The sequence below is a fragment of the Nannobrachium achirus genome, assembly GCF_963921795.1.
Source record: "Nannobrachium achirus genome assembly, chromosome: 1".
In the NCBI taxonomy this organism is placed as follows: Eukaryota; Metazoa; Chordata; class Actinopteri; order Myctophiformes; family Myctophidae; genus Nannobrachium; species Nannobrachium achirus.
This window is the reverse complement of record NC_137810.1, coordinates 38,433,627-38,449,728: the sequence shown is the minus strand read 5'-3', so window position 1 is coordinate 38,449,728 and position 16,102 is coordinate 38,433,627. Positions and strand designations below refer to the sequence as shown.

The 16,102-nt window shown below is 41.1% G+C and overlaps 1 protein-coding gene across 1 annotated transcript; it reads right to left on the bottom strand.

The window, feature by feature from the left end:
- Positions 1-735: 735 nt before the first annotated feature.
- On the bottom strand, positions 736-14,799 carry mindy4 (MINDY lysine 48 deubiquitinase 4). The gene is made up of 18 exons (XM_080728833.1): positions 14,685-14,799; positions 14,431-14,550; positions 13,188-13,283; positions 12,440-12,583; positions 11,891-12,135; positions 11,647-11,705; positions 11,368-11,477; positions 11,024-11,140; positions 10,820-10,911; positions 10,512-10,613; positions 7,382-7,445; positions 6,739-6,804; positions 6,120-6,187; positions 5,630-5,693; positions 4,977-5,138; positions 4,100-4,280; positions 2,353-2,431; positions 736-1,166 (listed from the first exon to the last, which is right to left on the bottom strand). Exons 1-18 carry the CDS (start codon positions 14,766-14,768, stop codon positions 1,118-1,120), a joined length of 1,902 nt encoding a protein of 633 aa, XP_080584959.1. The 5' UTR covers positions 14,769-14,799; the 3' UTR covers positions 736-1,117.
- Positions 14,800-16,102: the final 1,303 nt, after the last annotated feature.

The following is a 16,102-nucleotide window of genomic DNA, read 5'->3' as shown; positions in this document are numbered from 1 at the left end:
TGGGGGCCGCTGTCATTTAAATTCCCGGGCTGATTTGTGTTCCCCTATATAAACATATTTGACACAAGGAATTACAACCAGCATCATTTATCATAGCCCTTCGGCCCGTCGCCCTGTAGGCCTTTTCTTACACGCGCAGGAGGCACGCCGTGGGTTTAACATGGCGTGCCTCCTGGCAGAGATCTGCCCTCCTGCTTCTTGTTTGAACTGGACGTCTCACAAAATCAACTTTTAAGGGAAAGCACCTTCTCTGCGTCCTCCTTTTACGTTGTGGAGCTCAGTGAACAGTGTAAGACTTGTACCTTGGGTAGTTCAGTTGGTAGAGTGTGTGCCTTTGAATCCCTAGTTTCCTCTATAGGTTCAATCGGTGTTGCCAACTAATTATCAGGGTCAATATGTTTGCGTCATTTTGTAAAACTGCATCATTACATAGAATACACAATACTCAAATTGGTCCATTTCAGTGACAAATATGACATTAAAATGTCAGTTTACTGTGGATGTGTTTGTTTATTATAACATAATATATGATGTCACAAGTGTTGTGACAGAGATGCTTTTTCTGTCATTTTAGACGGAGACTTTGTGCATTTAGTGTTTTTAGACACTCTTGACTCTTTAAAAGTTGATAACATTATTATGAAAAGTACCTCACTATGTTGGGAGCTGCAGTCTGAAAAGTTGCTAAAGCTAGCAACCAAATCACTTAGTTGGCAACACTGGGTACAATACCTTTTCTGACAGTGATAATTATTATACTTTTATATAGATCAGTGGTTCTGAAAGTGGGTCCTAAGGGGGTTCCAGGGGGTCCCCAGCTAAACTATTGATAGTTAGGACTTAGGAACCAAATGGACCCTTACACGTCTGTAACTCTGGGAGTACGAACCGAACCAATTTGTACACTCTCTTTTAGTAATGGATGTCCTATGGCCTAATTCAGAGCAAATTGAGGGCCCTTGAAAAAGAAGAGAGAACCGCTGATCTATATAATACTCATACAACTTATTGTACTGTATATGTAGATCAGTTACGTTGATCTTCTTCAACCATAACGCAGAGAGGAACTGGATGTGGTCCTTTTTAGGGTCATCTTGGCATCCACACATCTAGCCAATCAGAGAATAGGCTCTGTGGAGTTCCAGTTGACGACCGCATCTTTCCACCTGGGTCAAAGAAATTAAAGTAATTATGAAGGTCAACACTCAACATGACCAAAAATACCAGCATAGTTTAAAAATAGACCTATTTTTACAAGAGCTTGAGAATGCCATTGCCTCCTTCCTTTCCTAAAAGAACAAAAATAACATTTTGAGTAATATACTGTATAAACCAGGGGTCTTCAACATTTTCAGGCCAATGACCCCTTAGTTGAGAGAGATGAAGCAGGGACCCCCACCTTTTCATAGATTCCATATAGTTTAGACAACACAATCATTGTGTATTTTGGATTCATGTCAATTTGTGTTTTCATATATTTGATTGATTGATTGAGTATTTTATTAGACAAAAGTGGAGAACATAACAAGTATAGTCAATACATTAAAAGAATGTAGTACAGTACAAGTACAGTTAAACACCCTGCCTAAAAGGAACATCCCAAATACCGTAAGTCTTTTTACGGTCTTTTTTACGTCGGAAGTCCTAGGTATTCAACTCATGGATATAACAAATAACAAAAAACATACAAACATCACCACAGTTATACAAAACAGTATATGTACATTTAACCATTGAACCGTCAATACTTAATAAACTTGACCTTTCAAACCTCTTTGCCGAAAATAGCCCATCTACAAGCTCACAATGCCTTGCGCTGCGAGGCGTCGTGAGCTTGTAGATCTGCTATTTTTGGCCAAAGTTCTCAGAATATGGACGCTACGGTTCAAGTGGTTAATATAAAAAAGGAGAAAAAGGTTTATATCCCACAAGATTTGGAGGACCCCCTGTAGTAACTCTGAGGACCCCCTGTTGACGACCCCTGGTATAAAGGGTAGACATTTTATAATAATAGCCTAAATATGGACAGATTTCTCTCTGAACAACGTGAAAGTCAGCAACGAATCAAAACATCTATCTACAGTATTACATCGCAAAGTCTTTAACAGGGCATATACTGAAAATACACATAATAATCAAGGGAAAACATGAAGTGACTGTGGTGTGTGTTTCTGTCCATCAATGAGAGAGAGAGAGAGAGAGAGAGAGAGAGAGAGAGAGAGAGAGAGAGAGAGAGAGAGAGAGAGAGAGAGAGAGAGAGAGAGAGAGACACAGAGAGAGAGATAGAAAGAGAGAGAGAGAGAGAGAGAGAGACAGAGAGAGAGGGTGCAAAAACCAAAAGAAAATTCTTACTTTGTCCGAATGCAATGTTCCAGCGGAGGAATGAGGTCAGGGTCGACGTCTTGGGAGGCGAGGGCCGGGATGCCGACAGCTAAAAGCACACACACACACACACACACACACACACACACACACACACACACACACACACACACACACACACACACACACACACACACACACACACACACACACACACACACACACACACACACACACACACACACAGTCAAGTTAGTCAGAATGAACTAGATGGGGGCACTTAGGCTCTAATGTAGCTTGAGTGCCTGACATCGCATCGGGGGTTCAAGTCCCGACAATCTTTGCTGCATGTCTCCCCCCATCTCTCTCTCTCCCGTCACTGTACACTATCAATTAAAGGCAGTGAAGCCCAAAAATATCAAAATAAAAAAAAGGGAGAGAAAAAAAAAGAATTACCTACTGTACAAAATAATCGCACACAGTCAAATCAGTCAAATCTTCACAGTTAGCTCTGATAATGAGGGCCCTATTTAAACAATCTATGGTGCAAGGTGCACAAGTGCTTTGGGGCGTGTCCCACTCCACTTGTGCTAGTTAAGCAACATTTGATATTCTGGGTGAAAAGTAAGGCGCAAGTCGCAAATGGGTTGTGTTTTAGTCTCTGAATTAGTCATGGGTGTGTTTATTGATAGGACAGTAGACTGACAGCCAGGAAATGGGGTGAGAGATGGGGAATGACACGCAGCAAAGGTATCGGGGAACGGAATTCAAACCCGCGACACGCTGTCTGGCTGGCATTGCAGCCTAGGGTGTCCCCAGAGCACCACGCTGGCGGCCTGGGCCCATGGGTGTGTTTGGGTGTAACAATGAATTAAAGCAATCAGTGTCATCTCCCATTGCGTTTAAAAAGGCAGGTGCACCTGCACCTACAGAGTAGATAACGGATCTGCTTGGCGTCTCTTGGCATCACAGGAACGGTTGCACGATGCCAAAAGCAATAATGACTCAGGAGACAGGAAGACAAAAGCTCACCGCTCACCGAAAACATCTCGTGGAAACAGGTGGTGGACCACCTATATTGTACTATTGAAGATCTGACTTCAACTGGCATAGGCTGTTTGCACTTCCGAATCGCACCTTCCTGTTAAGTCATGTAATGCAGAAATTAGACATTTGCCCGGGACCCAAACTAGTGCAAATAGCAGATCTACAAGCTCACAACGTGTCGCTTCGGCAGCGTTGTGAGCTTGTAGATCGTAGAGTATGGGAACATGAATATTTTCTAGCAGCAATGAAGTGTGTCTGACCACGAAAACGTGGCTCTATGCAAGGCAAATTGGCTGGTGCCATCAGCCACTCATCTGATGCAATATGGATTGGATAATACAGCCCTGATCATTATATTTTTGAACCTCCTTGCTGAGTCTCTCAGCAAAGTCATCTAACATGACCTTGAACGTGAGTGGTGTGTAGAATGTGTCGTCCTATATATTCAGATTCAGATATAATAGATTTTGATTGTAAGCAGAGTGTATGCACATCTATACCTGCATAGGCTCACATCTTAATGCTCGCTAAATAATGGCCAATTACTTTCTTACTCACCCTAAGATAGCAATGTGCCAACAACTGCGCTCTGAGTCTGCACCGAGTGTAAGATAAGGCTCTGAGAGTAAAGATTTACCCAAATCCATTACTACCATACACTCTCAGAGTTAAATTAACAGTGAAGAAAGAGATGTGCACACAAACATACAGCATTGAAGACGCTACATACAGACAGTGAGGCGGATCTCTTCCTGTTGATTGGCCAATCCATCATAGTAATACAGGTCAAAATCCTGGGCCTCATCCTGATCGGTCAACAGCTCCCTCTGCAGGGCAAACAGCACACTGAAGTGGCTCTCGCTGCATACCACCCAGATAGGGAACCGAGGGTTCTGCAGGTGTACTCCCACCTTGGAGTAGAACACAGAACCCACAGGGTGGGACAGAGTAGAAAAGTATAGAAGTATATCGTCACTGTTGGGCAGAAACCTCATAACTCCAAGTTTCTTGTTTTTTCGTAAAGTAAAGCCCTGCTTCATCATACAAGACTGTCGCACAAAACTAGTGAAAATAGAAGATCTACAAGCACACAACGCCTTGCATCAGCTATTTTCACTAGTTTAAATCGTTTATAAAATGATAAATACAAAATGTGCGGTTTTGGACAAGGTTTCCACCTGACAACAACGATATATTGAATACAATGAAATATAAGAAAGCAGAGCAGATTAGAATATAATAGAATTAGTACTGTAAGTGGTTGCGTAATTGGAGTGCTCACACAACAAGCAATACAAATGAACTAGGAGGATACCTACTGTAGCATACATGTGTGTAAATAAGAATATGTACTTAACATCTGTGGACAACCAAACGGCATACATCTAAATAATCTACAGTGCATCTGTGAGCAACATACAGTCATATTCTGTTAAAACTTTAACAAAACAGTGAAGATTTTTGTTGTGACAATGAGGAGAAAAACTGTGTTCTGGCTGGGTTAACCTTGTTCCACCCTTTTTATTATTAGGTGTTCTGTTGTTTGCCAAAGCTGCAGTACCGCAGAGAGTAGCTGAGTCACACTCACACTCTCAAGAGTGGCTCACCTTACAAATGTTGTAATGTTCAAATAAGGAGAGCAGGCCAATATCACAGCGGCCCTTGATGCCTTTGAGAAGGGTCAAGTTGCCGTTGCCCGAGTCCAGCTCCATATCGTTGTCAAAGACATTAGAAACTGCCCTTCCACACAGCAACAGGTTCACCAACTCCTGAGGTGGAAAAAGGGAGAGTTCATAAATGATGCTTGTGTCCCCAGTGTTTTTCATGAACCTGGCATTCCCATTTTAGTCATGCTCTCAAACTAATTTCAAAACCCCCCCAAATTATTTTGGGGGGTCCCCAGATGACTAACTTAATGTGCAACATTGTTTTCTCACTCCACAGTAATCAAACCAACATAAAGTTTAATTGTATAGAGGGTATCTGCACATTTCCAAAGTGACAATTGAAGGATGTTTTAATACCTCTAAAATGACAAATTAAACATTGGCCAAATTGTCAAATATTAGACTTCCTGGGTTTCATCATTACTGACTGCAGCACAACATTATTGGTCTCAGTGCTGTTTTCATTCTGTCCTCAATAAGGCCACAATACATTTCTTCAAGAGTAACTCAACACAAACAACAAATACATTTGACTTGTTGCAACTTGTATTTGCATTAAACAACATTCCAAAGATGATCAAGTGGTACAGTACTTGTGTGCAGTAGCCGTGGGCTCCTATGAGTGTGGTAGTGGGGACGTCCATATCATCTCTCACTCTGAAGAAAAGAGGAAAAATCACTGTGTGGACATAATCTCTATTCATAACAACAATAAGAAGAAGGGAAAGAAGAAGAGGAAGAAGAAGAAGCAGAATAATACTCTGTATTACAGTATATGTATGTATGTACTTCTGCTATTAACTGTGATAATCAGCTTCACATTATTTCCTTTTTCGACAATGCACTGTATGTATATTTGGTCAATGTGATATTGTGTCCTGATATCTGACTTGTGTCGTTTGTTTCTTTTTTTAAATACAAATGCTGGCAGCATTGTGGTTAAACGTGTGGTGTGATAATAACTATCACATCACAAGTTAATCATACTCTCTGGCTCAGGGTATTTTCTACACTATTGTTTGTGTGCAGTGCCGTTCTATAATATTCATCTAAAAAGAAAAAGGAAAGATTGTGCATTCTTACTTTTCAACGGACCGAGACAGAACAGCGGAAATGGTGAGCAGTATGCACCCCAAGGCTCCATTCTCAAACTGTTGGCAAAGAATATTGAATATATAACATGTTGTTAAGGGAGTGTATTAAGTGATCTCTTTAAAGAAGTATTCAGAAAGCCATCACTGATGGGAAAAAAAACAAAAAAACATTTCCAGTCAGGATATCAATTTTATCCGATCAGGAGAGAGAACAGGATAAAAATGTGAATTTGAAAGTGATAAGATTTTTTTTTTTATTAGGAGACAAGTTTGGAACTAGAACACTATAAAATTGAAGTTGAGAAATGACCATTGTGGAGTTCTCTCTTCTGATTGGATAAAATTGGTATCCCGACCTGAACATGTATTTTCTGTTTTCTAAAAAGCTGGAGAGATTGGGCGAACCATGTTACTGAACAATCACTCTATGGCAATGTTTACAATTGGAATATCAAGCTTAAACCATTAAAGAATGTTTCAAGAATTTTATTTTTTGTTTCCTTTCTTTTATTTTTACAATAATACTGTACGTACATCACTTACACTGACCCCCTTTAACTGTTTAAAGATAAAGTGAGCAAAACTTGACATAAAGTACAGTCACTTACCAGCTGAATGTGTTGCTCCAGAAGCAACTGCAGGTCCTTGAGATTATCAACAGTGATGCACGTTATCTAGAAGAGAAAAATGGACGTTTAAATGGTTTCAACTCCTACAAAGCAGTACTGAGAAAACTGCAAAACATAAATTCAAGACAGTCTTTTTTATATAATTTATTTTTTTACTGTCTAATTCTTGGTTAATAGATTATTTATTTTCTGTCTAAATTGCCACCTACAGTACTTTCAATATTAAATTGAACAGATTATGTTTATTACACTATTATTCAATTATGTTCAAATCAGATATGCCAGGATAAGTATCACATGTCTCGTCTTGTCTTGTCTTGTCTTGTCTTGTCTTGTTTTGTCTAAATGTCATGTTGTCATGACACAATTGCATTACAAAATATTAGACAGATCTAAAGTCTAATAAAAATGTCTCCGCAGTTTACTAACAGTATACAGTATGTTAAAAAATAATAAATAAATAATAAATAAATAATATAATATGCAGCTACGCCAAAGTACAGGACAGGCCAACAGTAATCATACTAAATCAGTGGATGTTTTTACCCATCTGAAAGTATCTTGACAATACCATGTGAGTACACTTTAACATGGGTGGCCTCAGCACTCTGTCATAGTATACCTTTTCAAATACCCCTTCAGATTTGAAATGTACAGTTGGGATGAAATTATTTCTTCCTGAAGTTCTGTTAAAGAAGAAAAAGAAAGAATTATATTATTAATTGTGACCATAGGTCGCGATTTAGTTGCGACCGTAGTATGAAAACCTCCAGCTCAAGTCTGTCTGTCTGTCTGTCTGTCCGTCTGTCACACCTCATGCTCTTTTTTTATTTTTATATATACATTTTTATCCCACAATTTTTTTTAACCCATTTTTTCCACCCAGTGGCAATTGCCTAAGCTGTAATCCTGGGCTCTGCTCTCCCTCAGCCATGCCTGGGGCCCCAAACTGAGCTCATGCTTCCTTCAGTGCATGAGGAGTGAGCAGGCCGCTTCTTTTCACCTGGGAGAGATTCCCCGGTTGGACGTAGCATGTGGAAGGAACACATTATTCCAACCAGTTCCTTTCCCCTCCATCAGGCGCCCGACTGGAAAGGGGAGGCATTATAGAGACCAGGATTACTGCATGTTTTTGTGAGGGTACAGTAACTACCCTAGGAGACACGGGGAGAACATGCTGACCTGTTCTGACATCACAATGATGAAGCAAATGAATTTCGTCCTTGTCCCTTTTGTGCCCATATATGGAGATCACCTAATGTCATCAATATTAAGCCCATGTGCGTCACAGTGAGTGACACCTCATCCCAGCTGATCCACATGTTGTCCAAGTCAAACAACCAACCGCAACGCGAGTCACACTTGCACATTAATTCCGTCCTTGTCCCTTTTATGCCCATACTGTATATGGAGATCCCTGATGTCATCAATATTAAGCCCATATCTGGGAATGCCCATATGTGGACATATTGTGTCAGTTTCATGTGGTATGTGACATCAAACATCTATGTCAGTTATCTCCATATGTGGGAAAACATTTTAGCCACATTTTGTCCAACTTAAATAAACAATCAGGTCTGGACTTTCTTTTTGTCAGAGTTGATCCCATGCCAAAGCGCCCGTGCTCGCCCAGCAGTCTGCTATCACACAGGCAGATGCTTGCACGCGCACATCTATGATGTCAGACATCAGTCACAGGCACGTGCACACATAGACATCAAAGTGGGCTTGAGCCCTTTTATCCGTCTGTAAAAAGTGCCCTCTCCAGACCATGAATGCAGTTTTTACTATGGTGAAAGAAATGTAAAATGCCCTCTTTCCATGCCATACCTGAAGCATTCAAGAGAATTGCCTTATCCAAACTCTCCTGAATAGAAATACAGTATTGAGTTGACTTGATTATTATGTCCTTGTCCCTTTTATGCCCATATATGGAGATCCCTGATGTCATCGATATTAAGTCAGTCTCATGTGGTCTATGACATCAAACATCTATGATGTCAGACGTCAGTCATCTCCATATTTGCGCAACCTCGTCATTTAGGGCAAGGTCGCTTCTCACCCTTAGGGCGTTTTACTGGTAAAATAATAGAATAACATTAAGCACAACAAAGTTACTAAGGGCTTTACATAATAATATAAAAAAGGAGAGTAAAAAGAAAGTAGTATACTGTAATTCCGATAGAATTAAAGAATGGGGAATTTATGGGACCTTGACATTAATACTGGAGGTAATGTGGGCCTTATTCATCATAACATCTGTTCAGACGTAGCCACTTAACTCATTTAGTGCCCATGAAATTAACGGATTATAAAGTCCACGATGCCAGTCTCAGGTTGGCATCACCCCCGTTATCTTATTTTGAAGGCCAGAAGTCCACAGCGCAAACACTTCCGGTCTGACGTCATCGCGTCCTGCGCCGGAACCGATCGTTGTCCACGTGGAGTTGTGTAATGGCGGACCGGGAGCTTTTATACATGTGTAACATAAGCGAGCATCTGCCTCCATCCTAGCTTCTAAAGTGTAGTTTTGAGATAATGGACATTAAAGATGAGATCCCCCGTCCACCTCAATGTTATGGATGGGACTATTTTGTGCTCGTGGAGCCGTGATGATGCGAAATCAGCGACGGATTTCGTCTCCGGACCTCCGGCCATTGTTCTCGGTAATGTATCCGCCGTTACAGTAATATATTACTTTTCACGAGTATACTCGGGATTGGCACCATGTGATACTCGAGTATTTTTCACGAGTCTTGGCACTATATGAGTTAATAAGCCATAATACAACCATAATACACCCATCTCTTGAGAATGTTTTCAGTCGTCGACAGGAGAGGCGCGTTTTTGGAAACTCCAGTATAGTGTGATGAGGCGCTGAAAGCCTGTTTGGAGTTTTATCTGCTTGCAAAGACCAGAAATATTTTCTACTCTGGCGTTTGGGAGTGTTTTTAGACGAGCACATGGCATTTTCAGCTGGGAAGAAACGCTTTGGTGTACAGTCTGGACACAGTCACAGTCTTAGTTCAATAGTTACATCAGATCCTGTGTACTGTAAAGGCGGCTACTCAGCCGTACAAACTTCACAGAGAGGACAAAAGTGTTTCATACTACTGACACAGAACCCTTCTGACTTCTGAACCGCAAACCCGCCCGTTCAGTAATCTGCCCATATAGCTCAATGAATCTGCCTAGCAACACCACAGCACATTCCGTCCGTCTCTTGAGCCAGCGCTGGATGCGCTGGTGTTAATACCTGGATACCCCCCTCAGGTGCTGTGGGAAATAGGTCACGGAGGTACGGAAAGGAGACGCAACCTGTTGCACCTCTTGCGACAGGTTGTGTTTATTCATGGTCACTCAGAGAGGGATTCCAGTTGTTTATACCTCCTGGAGGCTGGCTCTTCAAACCAGACATCTCCTCAGCCAACCTCTATTCAAAACTATCACTGCTTTTGCTGCTGGCCGAATGAAGCCTTGGGCTATATGCGGAAAGAAAACTAACTACATCATGCCAAACTTTTGACCAACTTCTGACTACAAGTCAAACTACTTCAGCTAGTCAAATCATCTCTGAGGTGCACTAAACGCAGAATATGTTCAGAGAGGCCCGGCTGATGTTCTGAATGACGTCATTTTGTAGTTATCGCCTACACAGCCGATCAAACTTTGACGTGCGCACTGCGCAGTGTGCGGACATAGAGCATGCAGCACAGTGTTTGGTGATAAAACTTAGAAATGTTGCAGCTTACATTGCAACGGTTGCTTGTTTCTGCTCCCCAGCTCTCCATAGGACCTCAGCAGCAGCTAACATGAGACACTTTCTTCGAGTGGAACTGGAAGGTCTTAAGCCCCTGACAACAAAGCAACATTTACATTAAATCCCGGTCAGCTGACCCAAATGTAGAGTTAAAATCCATACCCTAATGCTTTGAATTGTCTAATATAATCAAAGTACTTCTTGATGTGAGTTAATGGCCTGTTAAAACCATTAAGGTGATTATAGTAGGTCATGTAATACAGCCTATAGGGTAGAGGCTTCAATCAGAGAGGGACCTACTGAAGGCCTGTCTTGCTCCCATTGACCCCTTCAAATAAGAGTTTCTTTAAGACACAAGCTTGGATGGAAGCCAGCACGCCACACGGACCGCCCTGATAAAACAACGCACACAGTCAGGTTTCAACAGCATTCCACACAGATGCATCCATTAAGTATAGAACTACATAATTCAATAAAAGATCTGCATTAAATAATTTTACCGACCTTTTTCTGTACAATTCCATAAGTCAGGTCATGTGTTTCTGAGAACGTGAACCCCTGGTTCCTCCACTCAGCACTGAAGCAACTTGAGCTGGAACCCAGGAAGATCTCCTTCAATGCCTGAAAGAATACACAACACACTTATGTTGTAATGTTGTAATATCTTACAACCGAGTCGCAGGGCACAAATACAGCAGTAGATCTAACAACGTGTGAACTTGTAGCTCGGCTATTTTCGGCAAGCTACTCCGTTGCATGACAAAGTATAAATCAAGCTTTATTGAAAGGGTTGTGCAAAAAAATTTGCTAAAACACCAATGAATGATATCAAGCTGTGATCTCCCTACAATGGCAGTGTGCAGGTCCATGGGAGAGCTGTCATAGCTGCACTGGGGGACGGCAGTGTGGAGGGACAGTGTGGAGAGTTCACGCAACTCCTCCTCATCATCAATGTCATCTGGAAATCCATAAACATACAATGATTAAAAACAGCATATGTGCATTTTAAAAAGGTTATTTTCAAGGCATTTTAGGCTTGTCAGAAAGCACAGTGGAGGCAGACACTAAAGAGAGGGTCAGTGCACCATAAAGTAAATGATGAATAAAGTTTTGATGCCTGCACCTACCTAGAATCATCTCTGAGAGGTGCTGGTCATCCATGTTTTGATTGCTCAATGACTTTGCTCTAGGAAAAAGGCAGCCATAAACAAAGAAAATAAAGACTTCTGGGCAAACCAATGGAAACTCTCAGACTTAAGCAGCACACAACCACAATCGAGAGTGTTAATTTAACTCTAAAAAGTGTAAAATATGTTCCACACATTCTTTCTGAGGTACAGCTCAAACCCCCAAGGTACAGTGTGCATTTACTTCCTGGGCTTGTCTTTCTCAAAATGGTCTTCACTCCACCCTTTCTCAGGTGGGCTCCATGATGGTTGTCTCTCCTTAGTTGACCTAGACCTAGAAGTGTGGGGCCGAGTTATCCCACTTTTTGGGCTTCTTTCACGTGAGCCAGTCATCGAAGGCCCATCCCTGGAAATGATGGTGTCTTCCTCATTTCCAAGCAAGGGATGAGGCATGCTTGCCCTTCGACTCTGCCTCTTCTTGCTTGATTCCTTGAGGAAATCAGTGAAGTAAAATACGGACATTGAATACATAAGAACTGTATTAAAAGCTCAGCTTGCAGTAAGTAACCCAGATTTATTCAGATAGAGCCAGACTGATATCCGTTTGGCAGATAGATTTTACTTCTTTTGACAGCATTGATATCAGCAATTATGCAGCCAGTGTCTACTTTTGAATAAGGCTTTAAATTAAGTTAACTGTCTCAACATCGGTTTGAAAATGTTGCACATTTTGACATAAAACATCTGGCATCAGTCGGGCTCTATTCACAGATAAGCGTGAACTAAGGACTACCTGGGATGAACTTGCTACTGGACCAGCCATCATACCACGTCTAATACGGTGTGTTCTGGTCTTTTGGGCACTCTCAGTGATGCCATTATGGCTCTCTGAGACGCCCGCCCTTTGTTCCCTCTCTCTCTTGAAGCTCTCATTTTCCTGGAGCCGAGCCACCAGTGGCTGGTCCCTTTGGATGTCCGAGTTACTGCTCCGGAAATCTGTCCGGTCGTGTCCGGTGTGTCCGTCTGTCTCAGATAATGACATGGTGCTTTGATAAGGACATGCCTCCTCTGTTGTGAATGACCTGTGACACAGAGAAGTACTATAAGTATTGATTTAAAGTGTTAAAGTGAGTAAGTCCATCTTTTGTTTCCTACATATTTTATTAATTTCTTTTACATATAAAGATTTTCATAAATGTCAACAACAATGTTGTCTAACAATAATACATTTTCCATAAATAAATAAAACAAACTTTTAAGAACTAGTGAAAACAGCCGAACTACAAGCTCACAACGTGTCGGACAGTGACACGTTGTGAGCCTGTAGATCTGCTCGTTTTCCTCTTTTGGGTCTATCTAAACGTGAAGTAGAAATTATATATATATTTATTATGTGGAAATAAAATAAATCTCTACCTTGATATGTCATCTTTGCTGCCATGTTGCTGTCTTGAGCTCTCTGTTCTACTGTCATCCATCACTACTGGTGTCCCAGCTACAGCAGTAAGGTTGATATTTGGGTTATTTTGGGCAGCTGGGACAGGATGGTCGTTGAGGATTGTGTTGTGATTTCTGTGTCCCTCAATGTGATGTTTTATGATCATCTCCAGCAGTGTTTTTAGAGGATTTTGTTGAACCTGCAAATGATTGAACCGAGTGGTCACATTAAAAAGGGTGCTGTTGTGATTACATTTTTTAAATAAATATCAAAATAAATGAAAGCCTCACTCTGTAATTTTAATAAATACATTTTAATTTGGTCCAATCCGTATCGTAGAGCATGTTAATACCATATAATTACAATTGGGGTGGTTGTATTTTGTCTCCCTGCTCTTCTATTGAGACACATTTAGATTGTGTCAAAGGTTATGTCTCACCAGGACACAGGACCTGACACAAATTTTGACCTGATGGTCAAGATTCAATTTATCCCCCGAGCAAGCAGTTCAATGGTAAAAACGTTCAAATCCAGGGAAGAAGTGGAAAGTTACATAGCTCAATTCCCATAGCAAGCATTGCTATATTAGAATTTGTGTTCATGGGCTTCCCGTCTCATTAGTAAACAGAAAATACCCTAACCCAGGTCAGGATTACAATTTTATACAATCACGAAAGCAACCTATAAGTGCTCTTTTAGAGCGGTTTTGAAGAAGGATTGTAGGAGTCACATTTTATGACTGTTAACCCATTCAGGCCGGGAACACATTTTGCTGTTTGGGAGGGGCTTACAGTACATGTACAGTATGTAGCAACATATTTGTTTTGTAGGCTAATTTCTGATTTAGCCCTATTCTATAGGTTAGGCCTAAATTGTGAACTAATTTAGTTGGGGAACCCCTGGAACCCCCAAGGATCCCTGGGGATCCCGGACCCCACTTGGAGAACCACTGCTGTATTATAACTATTTAACAAAATATGTTTTTATAATAGCAGCACTTTAAGTTGATGGTTCTCAAAGTGGGGTCCGGGGACGGGGGACCCCAGGGATCCTTGAGGGGGTTCCAGGGGGTCGCCACAGGAACCAAATGGACACTTATGTGGCTGTAAAGGTGTACACATGGAACCAAATGAACCCCTCTCAGAGTTATGGTGGTCCGTCAGTGGTCCTCTAGGGCGGCTATACATCAGCTATTTGCACAGAAAAAAAGGTTTTTGTGACATTTAAAACACCACAAATCTTGTATGAATTCCTTGGCTTATAGTCTATTCAGATGGGGTTTAAATACACATGAATTTAGGGGTCCGTGACACGAAACAGAGAACCACTGCTTTAAGTGGCCTCACCTTGTTCTTCTTATAAAGACTTTCCATGTGAAGAATCTCTCGTAGGTCTGATCTGTTGTTGATGCTGTTCTGTGTGCGAGGAAGCTCCTCATCCAGGCAGGCAATAGTTCTTTTGAGTCCCTGCATACATAAACAGTGTTTAGCAGCCTGTTACAAGGCAAGCTAACGCTGATAGCCGCGTTAGCTTGTTGGAAAGCTTGCTTTGCATACATCAACCCGAGATGTCAACCATGAATCTTCATCATACAACCTACCTTTCGACTAAGATATTCCCGCACAAGCGACGAAGAAACCTCCTCTACTGATGCCACCATGGTGGAGGTTTCTGAGATCTGCATCTGCTACTGTCAGCCAACAAGCATTTTGAACAGTCGACCTCGAACTACATGTAGAAATCGTGCGCCGTCCACTGTACACTACTCTGTAGACGTTATAACAACTCTATGAACCAGCGTTTCTGTTGTGGAGATCTGTGAAGCTGCGCATGTCTCGCACAGTTAGTTGCTTGGGAGTGTTTGTTTCCATAGTTACGCTAGGCGCTCACTCGCCGCATGAAACGTCACCACCAGACGCTACCAGTGGTGAGAAAAGTACTCACATATTGTGCATGTTACTTAAAGTGTCACCTTAAAAGTAAAAGTATCAATACTGCACTTTAGAAATACTCTGTAAAAGTAAAAGTTCGGAATCGGAAGTGTAGGCTACTTGAGTAGACTGTATAAAAGAGGTAAAACTACTATGAGCATCCCTCTTTTTCCTGACTATCTACTGCATAGTAGGCCTACTGTGTTCTATATCTGTCTGTCATTCAATGACCTCAATGTTTTACCCCCATTGATTCCGGATGGGGACCCGTTTCCATCCGGAACGAATGGGGGTACATTTATTGTTATCACATTTTTGTCTTAGGAATGCGACAAAAAAACAAAAATATTATTGAACTCTAGTCTCCATGGCATGAGTAATCAATAGAAAAAAACTTAAGTCATTTTGGGGGTGAACTACTCCTTTAAATGGTTTCCTATGGAAATACGCGTAGTCTTTTCTAGGATCTTATCTCCTTTTAGTAGACCTTGTACCAGTGAACTGTACCGTCATGAAACTGTACTTTTTCCTATGCAAACTTCTTCTAATAAAGTCTTCAATCAATCAATAAATCAGAATACTTATAAAGTAGGCTACCAAAAGTAGAAAGTAGGCTACTCATTAATGCATAATGTCCTAGTTTTCAAATCTATAAAAATCATTTGAAAATAGCAGATCTACAAGTTCAAATGGCCGAAATGTATATGGTAGTGTTAGTGTGTTTTGTAATAATAATCCAAATCTACAAAGTAATTAAAGTTTTCAATTAAATGTAGGGGAGTAAAAGTAGCCTACAATATTTGGATCCGAGATGGTAGAAGTAAAAGTATTGGAAATTGGAAATAGCCTACTCAAGTAAAGTACAAATACCTGAAAATTGAAAAACTTAAGTAAATGTATTTAGTTACTTTACACCAGGGTTGTCAACATTGGACGGTCAGAATCCAGGAGATTTATTTTTTGGGGGGTGCGCGGAACTCCCCTACCATGGTCTGGGGGTCCTCTCCCCAAAACCTCTTAACAGATATATATTTTCCTGTGTTCTGTTGAATTTTGTGCATGTTTGACCAGTGGTGTAAAGTTTACA

Bases quoted from the DNA above. Each gene is read 5' to 3' on its own strand.
- mindy4 (XM_080728833.1), bottom strand. From the start codon at position 14,768: ATGCAGATCTCAGAAACCTCCACCATGGTGGCATCAGTAGAGGAGGTT. The intron at 7,446-10,511 runs GTAAGCTGCAAC...CTTCTTTAACAG, and splicing joins AAACAAGCAACCGTTGCAAT to AACTTCAGGAAGAAATAATT. The intron at 5,139-5,629 runs GTACTGTACCAC...TTTCCACCTCAG, and splicing joins CCCACGGCTACTGCACACAA to GAGTTGGTGAACCTGTTGCT.